Here is a 12,081-nt window from a genome sequence, read left to right as displayed (position 1 = left end):
AAGTGCAACTGTGTATATGTAACAATTTTTCAATTACCGAATAGAATAAGAAATAGCATTTCATTGACATGGAGTTTGTTCTCATAATTTTTTTGCTATGTCTTACGTGATGCTGCTTCTGTAAGAAATCCAGAGTGCGCATGTTGCTTTTCAAAGTTAAAAGCAGCATGAAAGAATAATCGTAATGTCCATTAAATGTTTGCCAAGAGCTGGTCAAAAGGCGTTGCTTGAAAGTGGTTGTGTTATGGAAAGTGGTCAGTTACTTCTTTCTTAGAGCAAGCATAAAATGGGATTATTTCACACTGCTGCTGAGGAAGGCATTCCAGAAATGCATTGGAATTTCCTGCACCTCTTGGAACGTATGTCTGCTGCATAAAAATGTGAAGATCCCTGCTGTGGGTGCACCTTGGCCATCCTGTGTGGGTTGTGACTTGATGTAGCGAAAGCTTCCCAGGCACTGCCCTTCACTCACACTCTTGGGGAAAGCTCCATCAGCCTTCTGCAACCTGTCCACTGCCAGATGCTTAGACTGCAGCCCCATCTAGTAGGTTTTGGATGGAGCTCCTATAAGCTGTAGTCCAAACCTGGAGGGCACCAGGCTGGAGAAGGCAGTCATAGATACACAGAACAAATGCATAAACCAGCAGACTTGAAATCCTAAATGTAAGTGTTGACTTTGTGATTGGCCCATCGCTTTCAGTAATAAAAATTATTAGAAGAATAACAATCTGAATTACTAAGTGGATCAAAATTGGCTTGCTAAGAAAGAAGGAGAATGTGCATAGACTTTGTTTTGTAGGTTTCTGATGTTGATCATGTTGGCTTGCTCCTGCTGTGAAAGGTAAGATCTCATTTTTGTGTGTTGGTTTTACTCTCAGAGTAAGTTTAAAAGGCTGTATAAAACTGGACGATCATTTTTCTTTTGCACAAAATTGTAGCTTTAATTATATTTAAAAATCTTAATCAAGTCTATTGATACTTTGCTGCATAACAATAAGGCAGTGTCTTAATTTGCAGTCTGATCACTTGTCGCCTTGTAGACACAGTGTTTGTAGTCTGACTATATTGCTGTAGGATTTAAGTGACTGTTGTTCGCCTCTTGCCTGTTTGCAAGATTGCCAACCAAACTTGCAAAATCATTTTTACATTTTGACAGAAGTAGAGAGTCTAAAGAAGTCCATCTACTGATTTATTAGATACTGCTGCTTTGCACGTCCAGAGTTTTCTCTTGGAATGACAGGATTAAAGGCCTAGCTGCCACTGAGCTGGTCACTGGTGTCCGACCTGCATCTCTTCAGACTGCAGGTAGGGGTTCTCTTGATTGGATTCACGTTGGCTAGAATGGTTGTGGCCTAGCCTTCTCCCTGACATTCAGGATTCTGTGCGGAAGGAATTATTTTGTAGAAAAGAGTGTTTTGCTACATGAGCCCCGTCTGCCACTCAGTCCAGATGCAGGCCTGCCACTCAAGGGAGAACTAGGGCAAACCTCAACTTGTTTGGGGAGTGTGCTGTTTCTCTATTTTTTTAATTCATCAAAAGGTTTGTCATCAAAATCCTGTATAGAAGGGGTGTGGAGAATATTTGGCTACTTTTGCTCTGTTCTCAATCTGCTACAAGTAGTTTGTAAACTGAAAATATGTCGCTACATATAAGGAGCAATAAGTACTGTATTGCATCTTGCTTTAACTCCCTTTGCAACATAATGTAATTTGACAACTGTTCTGTCTAATGCCTTAAGTTATTTTTAGCAGAAGTTGCTAAACTGTATACCACAAATGTAAACATTTGATAAATTTCACAGTGCATGGAAACCATGTATAAAAGCTTAATGAACAGCTATCTGAACAATCGACATGAACCTTTCTTTCCATTTGACTGTCAACATTTTTGTTTGTTCCCCATCTCATAGGACGCCATCTGAAAGGCTAAACAAGAATTGGGACTTGCCTTTTATCATTTTTCACATGTCCATTTGCTAGCTGTAGTTCTTTCTAAGGAAATGTATAAAAATCCATTGAAATGTGAATAAACAAATAGGATGTGTGAACTCCAATCTGTACATGTTTGCATTCTACCTCCTGGGCTTGGTGGCAAAGATGGTCAGGGTCAGTGCAGCCAGGTAGAGATGAAGTGGCCAGGGGTGATAACTTGGTCGTAGAGCACAGTAGGATCCACATTCGGTCCATTGCCCTTCCAGTTCAGGAAAGACGGCTGGCTAGCAGAGCCCTCTGTCTTTGGCCTTAGAGAGAAGCTGAATAGCCGGTGGGGGATGTGGTCAGTCATGGTCAAAGGCAGCTTCATATGTTAAGCGTCTTAATGACCTAACTAACATTTGATCAATGGAGCTCACGCTGCTGTGAGGGGAGGTGCCTTTTGCTCTGCTGCCCGTGGCCTGGACCCGCTTACTCTGGAGGTAAATTGAAGTAGCCTGTGGGAATTGCAGTGAAGTGACTGGGTGTCCTTGGGAGAGTCCACTTTGGGGCACTTGGTTTAAGTTCTAGGTTTCTTCCTTTGCAGAAGATGCTGCAGAAAGATCAGGAATGTTGTTGCCTTGACAGTGAGGAGGGTAGTGAAGACTTACCAAAGTATTTCATCTTACAAAACTGTTTTGAAGCAAATGTAGTTCCTTGACTTCTTTTGCGGGGGGGGGGGGTGTTAATATTAATGGAGTATGAAGCAGGATTTTTAGTAATAGATGGATTCAATTATTTAATAGATCTTATACTGAGAATTGCTAAATTACCATGTCTAGCCACAGCATGGACTGGTGATTTCTTGCATTGTGGTGTTGCATAGCTCACACAGTGCACTGCAGTTCTGCTTTAATTTAAAGAAAAAATGGTTTCTGAGGCTCTGGTGAAGTTTGAAAAGAGTATCTATTTGTCATCTAGTGATTTGCAGGGGTCAGGCAGGGACACAACTCGCTCTGTCATTAGTAGAAGCAAAAGAAGTGCAAGTTGGAAAAACCCACTGCCATTTAACTTAATTTTATATATTTCAGAATATAGCATTCTAAAGTGATGTTTCTACCGTATACTTGTCTAATATCAATGCATACATATGACAACTTGAATTTCATGTTGCAGGAGGTGAAGACCCACAAGCATACTGTCCTAGGGATAATGTACTCTAGCAGAACTAAGCCAGCCTTTGCCAACCCAGTGCCTCATCAGCCCCAACCAGCATGCCTAATGGTCAGGGGTGATAGGAGTTGTATTCAAAATAATAAAGGGCCTGAGGTTGGGCATAGCCTTAAATTGTGGGAAGTGTTTGTGTTTGAGAAACAACCAATTGGGAACAATCTGATAGGTGCTTCTTACCCAAGATATACATACAGTGGAACCTTGGGTTATGTACCATCCTAATGAATGCTTCGGATAATGAGCTCTGCTGACCTGGAAGTAGTACCTCAGGTTGCGAACTTTGCCCTGGGATGCAAGCGGAAGTTGTGCACCGGCAGCACGGCAGCAGCGGAAGGCCCCGTTAGCGAAAGCATGCCTCAGGTTAAGAACGGACCTCCGGAATGAATTAAGTTCGTAACTGGAGGTACCACTGTACTGAATTAAGTTGAATTGTTTTTTACCCTTGTTGTATATGACATTTTAGCTTTCCTCTCGTTTGTTGGGACTTAAACGCTACCTTGGCACACCAAAAAGGCGTGGTGTGATGACTAGTTACTTGATTCTTTTCAATGCCAAATACTCATGCTTTTTTTAAAAAAAACCTTCCAATTTTGATAGATTTGCCAGGTTGATGCAGCTGCCCAAGAAATGCAAAGGCCAAAACTTGCAGATGCAGAGCTAGTTGTGCAATTTTTTGGCTCCAGGGTTTTTGCTACTTTGGATGTAGTAGTAAAATTTACTGCTTGCTATTCCAGCATGATCAAGATGTTGAATGTCCACAGTTCAGTTTTTATGATCACAGTCAGCATCATGATAGAATCCATCACAGAACAACATAGAATCCATGGCCCATATTGTAGGCATGGACTTCTGAATAATTTCTCACAAATCAGCATACACACACACACTTAGCATAATGTTTCTAAGAATAATTTATTGGCAGTCACTGTTCATCATAGGCGTATGTAATATTTGTTTTTTCCTCACGTACAAAAGTGTTCCTGTTTCATTTTCCTTGCTTAGTGGGCTCAGCGACATAGCTGTAAAAAAATTATAGCACAAAGCTGACTGAGGCAGAAACCATGCAACATGTATATCTGATCATACATAAAGTATGTGAAGCAGGAGGACCACAGTGGTCATTTCAGTCTCTTTATCTTGGCCTCTCACTGTTATTACAATTAGTGTACAAAATACTACTTAAAGAGTATGAGTATAGGCAGTTTATTCCACTGTACACTTTCAGTTGCTGTTGCCTTAAGTGTAATAAATTCAATGGTGAATGAGCACTGACTATGGGCAGCTAATTTCTTGGGCAGATTCTAAACCACTGTGGTCAAAAAAGTTGCATCATATTTCATCTCAATGGGATAATGTGCACTTTTGGGCCCAAGAAAGCACTATAATTGTTTGATCTTCATAGAATTGTGATGGCAGTACTAGAGAGAAACTGGTTCCTATGACTTTGATGGTGATATGATGAGACAAACATTCCTAATACCCATTCTAGATGGCATTCCATTGATAAAACTGGTCAAGGCTTGGTTCCCATCTGATTCTGTGTGGACTCATTTAAAAGTCACAAACAGGGTCTCAAGCTCCCATCATCTTTGACCACTGGTAATGCTGGCTGGGCCTGACGAGTCCAACCACCTCTTTGGCGTGGGGCACAATTGTTCCCACCTTTGCTCTACTGAGTCACTGGGCCTCATGGCCCTCTCTGGGGCAGTGTTCAAAATCAACCAGAAATGTAATTGGATGGTGCAATCTAATGCACGTCTATAGAGGATGCATAGTCCCACGATGCACCATGGTGCTTTGTAGTGCGTGTGTGTGTAGAGCTGCAGCCTGAAAGAAAAAGCAGGATTCAACAGCAACAGATTAACATTCTAAGAAAGTTCTTAAGATCTCTCTACCTAGACTAGTAGTGTTTAGAATGTTAATTTGTGGTTTCTGGAACCGACTGCAGGAGGTATTGGTTTTGTACAGTCATGGTTTTCATATTGATGTTTATTGTAGCTATTTGAATTGCATTTTGCTTGGGATTTGAATTATCGTGAACTGTTTTGGGAGTCAATTTCTCCATAGAAATTTAGGTTTTAAAAAATAAGCAAGAAATTGGCAAATGATGTTCAAGTTCAGTGTACTGAAAGGTATTTCCATGTTGACTAGCAGTTTGAATATATCTTTGCATAAAAGAACAGTTCTTAGCATTCTGTTAGATAGATGCTAGAATCAACATTTGCCCTGCTTCAGGTGTATAAATGAAGGTCATCTGTTCATATTTAAGAAAGGAAAGGAATGCACTGTTTGTAGTTAAGGTAAATCCTGTCCACCACCCCTGATGGGAGGGAAGGCTGGCCTCATGGAGCAGGGATCCTAAGGCAGTCAAGAGAGATACACAAAACTAGGTTTATGGCCAAAGGCTGCTTTCAAAAAATAACCATTGGGAAGGCTACTGTGTGCTTCCCATGTGATAGCAATCAAGAATGCTTGTTATCACCCTAAGGATTATTAAGAGCATTCTCAGTGTCTGTGCAGTGAAGTACCTCTTTGATGCTGGGAGGGCATCCTATATGAATTAAATTACCTGCCATTGATTCCAATACAGGATATTCTAATACAGTGGAAAGAATTAACATTTTAAAAGCTCCAACCCCAATGTGATCAAGAAACAGATCCCACAAGTGGGCTATAAAGGTAAGAGTAGGTTTAGTTCTGCATTGTTAGAGTCACCAGGAAGCCACCTTAGGCCAAAGTGTACCGCTTTTCCTAAATGGCTTTCACAAATACCTCAGTGGTAGAAAGCGAAGCCCTAGTGCTGGGAGAACTGTGTCAACGGAGGGCAATAACCATCTTCTACCGCCCAACACTCTGCAGCCTAGCTCTCACCGCTCACTGGTCTCTGTTGAAATGACTCTAGTGTGCCTTATAATCAACAAATCCACAGACACTATTCCTATCTATTGGATATTTTGCTCATACGCATTTCTGGCATCTCATCATGACCTGAATTCATGTCTCTTACTGAGAAATCTGAGTGCAAGAGTTTCTTCTGCCTACGCACTAGCTGCTGAAGGTAGCAAGTGAGCTTATCTGGAGTGCTTAAATTTACATCGTTGCTCTAAAGAGGCTGCCCTCTTACTCATAGGAGGGTATACTAAAGTTGCAGTTCGGGTGGACGGACAGGAAAACCATTTGGTGTTCCAGCGTACAAAGTACTGAACACGCCTGGGTGAATAAGGCCCTGTGGTAACTGAATAGTTCATTTAAGGTATTTAACATTAACCATAAAAATTGATCTAGCACTTAGAAAAAGCAGACCACACCGTCTGAAGGCAGCAGTGGGGGGGGGGGGGGGAGCTGAAACATTGAGATGTAAATTATGAAGTGGTTTGGCTGATGTTTGGTAGTAAATAAAAATTGAGGCTATGTCTAACTAGACAGACTTGCCTCTGGTACAAATGTGGTTTGTGCCAGTATATACAGCAGGGGCAGGGAACCTGGAACCTGTTCCCTTCAAGGCGTTTCTGTAGCCTGACAAACTGAAGCAATCCGTTTTCAGCTGCATCTGTTGACGTAAAAACTCAGGTAATCAGCAAGTAACAGTACAAATCTTGATCAGAGTCCCTACAGTTCTGAGGTTCTGAAACTCTACATTGGGCAGGGCTGTGCAAAGATCTGGTCAAAAGCATCCAGGAAGGTTCTGCCAACCCCCCTTTGGATGTCTTTAAAAGGGGATTAGAAAAATTAGTGGAGATGATGACTGTTAATGGCTATTAGCCACAAAGGTGATATTCTGCCTCCAGGGTAGGAAGCAAAATGCTTCTGAAGACCAGTTGCAGGAAACAGCAGGAGAGATGCTCTTGTGCTCCAGTCCTGCTCCAGCATAGGACTGGCCATTGTGAGAACAAGATGCTGATCTAAATGGGTCACTGGCCTGATGTGGTTTTGCTGTCAGGTATTTTATGTAGCTGCTAAGTTACTTTGAGATATTGTTCTAGAAAGTGACAAATAAATGCAATAAAGAATTGATTAGCACACAACCAGTCGTGACAGGTTTTTTTACTTCCTTTTGAATCTGAAACCCTTACGTAGTGTGAGTGTAGTATGAGGAGACCCTGACGGACGTTCTGCCTGTCCCTGCTCTAAAGATGATGTAAGCCAGTACAAGGAAACAGGTGTGGCCTCCAGCCCATGACCATTGCCTATCAAGGAACAGGGGTAGAGCAATGACTTGGCAAAGCTGCCTCAACACTTCTCCAAACATGAGCATTAAGTGGCTCAGCCCACAAAACACTTCCCAAGAGAGTGCAGCATAAATTTAGGGTGGAGAGAATTCTTTGTGTTATTAAAGTCCTTCAAACCCAGCTATGTACAGATGCACATTATGTTCACATATAATCACAGAGCTATTTGGAATTTAGATTTTACATATAGAGCTGGATTTTAAAAGGCACAGAATAGGCTGGCAACAGCCCAACATTTACACCTAAACACAACCCCTGCAAGAGGTGGTTGCATAGTAGCCCCACTGCTGCATAAACCTGACATACAGAAAGGCCTCCAGATCAGCCCCAGCCCCTTTACTTTCTGAGGTAAAGCATGACAAGAGGAGTAACCCCGCTCTAAGCAGAAACTGACATTAACCTGCAAAACTTGGAAAATTTAAACATGCCTCTAGGAGTGAGATGATCTCTTCCCCTTTTAATATTTCGGCGATTTGAATTTCAAAGGTGCATATAATAAGTGTAGGTAGCCATTTTGCTGAAGAATTACATGTGCAATGCCAGCCTGAAAGAGAGATGGACTATATCCATCTCTGATCAGTTTAATGAGGAACAGTAAAAAATAAATGAACAATTAAGACTTCAGTTGCATTTTTTCCCAAGAATGCTCAGTCCAAAGAATCCCTCCCCCCTTTTGATGTGTTCAGTGGGACTTGCATTAAAGTCACCAGGCTGTCTCTGAATTACATTATTTTAAGGCTACAATCTGCACACTAACCTAGGATTAAGCCCTGCTGAACACAGGGGGCTCACCTCAAAGGAAACATGCATATAGGACTGCACTGTGAGTTTGGAAATGAATGTGGACCTATTCTTTTACCCTCATTAACTGCATTCTTGATTTGGCAGGGGTTTTTAAGTATTCCCATTTCATATTCTCACCTCTTCCACATAACATGTCATTTCACAGACTGATGACCTCGGATGAGGGGCAGGGAAATTCAGAACTTGAGTCGCAGCAGGAAAAGTAGTACGAAAAGTGACAGAGGCCATTTTTGGCAGCAGCACCTTGTTTGCTGTAACGTGCAAGTGTACTTTGTTCCAGCATGGTGGACGTTCCAGGTTTTTGTGTGTGTTTTTTTAAAAAATCCACAGTGGTTGTAAGTTTCTTTTATAGCAATTTTTGTCACTTGTTTGCAACAGCTGTTTTAAGGAAGCACCAGTTTTAAGAGCTAAGATATACAATCAGCAGCCACACACAATTTGTTTCTTGGCTTTACCACTTCAGACAGTAAGCAGAGAACTTCGTGTCTTAATGTCTCCAATAAAACCCTGCCACGTACAGAGTAGTTCAGAAGGCGGCTAACTTCTGCCCCCGACACATTGACTTTTTGTGTGTGCAGGAAAGGCTTTGGTCATTCCTGTTCCCCTTACCATGTTAGAACACCCCAACAGCCCTGTTTCACCTGCAGTAACTCAGTCCATGACCAGGTGCAGCATGCAGGGCTGCGGGCGAAGTGGCTCAGTGCAGGAAAGAGAGTGAGGGAAGCAAAGGCTCCAGCAGGAAGAGGGATTCCACAACAAATATTCAGTTACAACTGGAAGGGGAACAATCCATGATATAAAGAGAGAGTTGCATTTGATAGGCTGAACTACTTAATGCCAGAGGTAAAGTAGTCGTGGAAGGAAGAAAAATAGTAGTCTAGGTTTTGTGTTCCATGGTATTAATCTCCATACAGAGAGCAAAATCCCACGAATCTGAGTGGCACTTGCTTGTTTACATTCCTGACTGCTCTCTGCCAGAGGAATACTCTATATTTGTTGCATTTGCTTTAGAATGGAAATGGAACTAAAATTTTTAAATAAAGAGAAACACACCCATCCCTGCACAACACACACACATTTTTTCTTCCCACCCTTTATAGCTGCCAATCAGACTTGTTAATCCATGTTTTGGCTATAATGCATTATTTTAAAAGGTAGGGCAGTGACAAAGGACAGTTAATGAGATTTACAATTAAAGGAGCCGTTTCAAGAACTGGAGTTTGAGCAAGCTGAATTTCAGGATGAAGGCAGCCATACTGTTATTCCAAAGAACACTTTCAGATGATTTTTCACTTATGGGGGAGAGCCAGGCTCATTCCCAGCACCACAACTGGGATGATGATCACACATAGCAGGAAATGGCACACTGGAACAGTCACCCTGCTCATTCTTCCCCATGTGAGTTATTCAGGCTGTCCATCATTTTAAAAAAGAAAAGAAAGAAATTAGCAGACATGGGCGTGGTCATGTTGCTCCACAAACACTTCAAATCAAAACTTATTTGGGGATTGAGAAATGGGGGTGGGTGGGAGAGAGGATATTCATGTCAAGACAAGCACCAACCAACAGATGCTCTCCATGGGCAGATCTTTTAAATTCAAGTTTAAGAACCTTTTTAAAGAACTCACCTCAGAACAGTACCTATGTTTGTAGAGCAGCGAAACCTTTGCTATAAGCAAACAGGTAAGCGTCTTATGAATCCTCTGCTACAACTGCAACATACTTGGTTCTGCAGTCAGCACCCCACAAATACCAACTCTCTGCCCTTGCCAGGATTTCCTTTTTCTTTCTTTTTCCAAAATGTCACAGTAGTGTTCTAGAGAATTTTAAATAATTAGGCTTCTGTATACCAAAGCACAGCGAATCACAGAATTAGCAGAACCAAGATCCAGGAAAACGAGTTTCATTATATAGCACTAATGAAAAGTTTGATGTATAAAAGATTTCTAGTAGCCCACTTCAATTAGTTTTAATTTCCAATGGTGTGGTAACTGGCTGAGGTCTGCTGCGTTTTTTGGTACTAAAGTCTTTGTGTTTCCTGCTTCTCCTATGCAGACATTCTATGCTACTAGAGACAGGTTTGCTCCTAGAAGTAATAGCCATAATGAAACCAAATCACATTTAGCACATTTCTTCAAAGTGTTGAGCTCACTCTTTCAAGCCTTTTTGGCTGTACTTTTCGCTGATCTTTGGTAGGTGAAGATGTCATTGCGGAATCAGTTTTTGCTACGTGAGCCTTAAAACTATATCACTCATGGGAAGCGTAAAGACCAAGACTTCAAGTTCCATTTGGTCTGCTCCATCTAAGTCCCTAACTTCCCTTTGCTCTTATACTATTCTGCTACCCTATCAACTTTAAAACACATACACAAAGTTGTTTTATGATGCAACAAAGAAGTGTTCTCAACCATCTCTCAGAAGTTCATTGAAGTTCATTGGTACATCAGTATGAAATCCTATGGACATTTCTCTCGAAATATATAAAGGTTAATACATTCTGTACAGGTTGGTTGGTTTCCAGTTATGAAGTAAACACTGTAACAAATGGTTCATAAAGCATAGTTTTAAACACAGCCCCAAGTTTTGTGTTGTTGGGGGTTCTTTTTGTTCTTTATTTCCCCCTTTGTCTTCTTTATTGGTCAAGTTATTTCTGCCAGTCTTAACTATAAAGAGATGTAGTCTTTTTTCGTTGTTGTTTTTTAAGGGAATATATAGTATGTATAGTAGAGGGAGGAAGGAAGAGGCACTTTTTGAATGGCTGGCTGGTAATTCCCCAAACATCCCTTTTTTCAGTGTTATGTTAAGTTTCTGATGCTAGGTGGTGCTGCTGTGACAGAAGAGCACTGTAGTTGTTGTTTTTAGGCACTTGGCTGCATGGCTTCCAAGGCAGTGCCCAGCTCTCTGCTATGTCATCAGAATCGGTTTCTGCCGCACCTCCAGAATATCTAAGCAAACAAGAAAGATGACAGGATCGTAGTGAGGATTCTGGGCCACAGTTCTTTGGCTATAATATCTCGATGAGTAAAGATGCTTGGGCCTCATTTGCAGAGATCTTGAAATCATTGGGGTGCTTCCACATACCGTATTTTTCGCTCCATGACACACTTTTTTCTTCCTAAAAAGTAAGGAGAAATGTCTGTGCGTCTTATGGAGCGAATGTGTGGTCCCTGGAGCCGAATTGCCCAGGGGCAAAAAGCAGATCATGCTTCTTCTTTTTTTTTTGAAAGAGGGAAGTGGGTGTTGAAACAAAGCCACTGGTTGTTTGCCAATCGGGGAGAGATATAAGGGACGCTAGAGATAAAGGAGGCTGCCTGGGTGAGGGGAGGTAAAGACAGCAAACTTGCAAAGCGGGGAAACAGGAAGACTAAAGCAATAAAGAGAGAAATTAGAAGAAAAGGAGGAGCAAAAAACTGTTCCAGCTAAGGAAAAGACACTAAGGCAAACAAGAGAGAAGGGAGTCTTGAAAGGAAACAGCTGATCGGTGGGATCGGAAGAGAGATAAGGGACGCTAGCGATAAAGGAGGCTGCCTGGGAGGGGGGAGGTAAAAGCCCATGGATCCTCAGGATTTTTGCGTTGGGTCACCCCAAATTCACCATCAGATCACAGACCACAGCATGAACCACAAAAATCATACATCCACTGTTTCGTTCAGAATATATTTCTTTTCTTGTTTTCCTCCTCTAAAAACTAGTTGTGTTTTATGGTCAGGTGTGTCTTATGGAGCGAAAAATACGGTAAGCTAGAACCCTCACATTTTAAACCACATGTACTCAACATTGGCTTAGTGTTTAAAAAAAAACAACTAGGAGGGGAACATTATTTCCTTTTGGCTGAAATTGGGGGGTAGACAAAACATACCCCAAAATGGTTAAAGTGCGCTTCCACACTGTCACAAAAGCTGAAA

General features: G+C 41.6%; 1 protein-coding gene and 1 long non-coding RNA gene across 3 annotated transcripts in view; both read right to left on the bottom strand.

Annotated features, from left to right (window-relative positions):
- Window positions 1–4,036: 4,036 nt before the first annotated feature.
- LOC309341740 lies at window positions 4,037–7,697 on the bottom strand. Its single transcript, XR_014156553.1, has 2 exons — window positions 7,192–7,697; window positions 4,037–7,096 (listed from the first exon to the last, which is right to left on the bottom strand). It is a non-coding gene; the product is annotated as an uncharacterized lncRNA (long non-coding RNA).
- A 2,877-nt stretch (window positions 7,698–10,574) lies between these two features.
- Window positions 10,575–12,081, bottom strand: part of KIAA0930 — a 54,480-nt gene continuing 52,973 nt past the window's right edge. For both annotated transcript variants that reach the window (XM_081861407.1, XM_081861408.1), the window contains one exon: window positions 10,575–11,121. In XM_081861407.1, the coding sequence (XP_081717533.1) occupies window positions 11,081–11,121 (41 nt within the window). In that variant the 3' untranslated portion in view covers window positions 10,575–11,080. The remainder of the gene's footprint in view (window positions 11,122–12,081) is intronic.

The sequence above is a fragment of the Podarcis erhardii genome (assembly GCF_964252035.2).
Source record: "Podarcis erhardii genome assembly, chromosome: 5".
NCBI lineage: Eukaryota > Metazoa > Chordata > Lepidosauria > Squamata > Lacertidae > Podarcis > Podarcis erhardii.
This window is presented reverse-complemented; position numbering and strand designations above follow the sequence as displayed.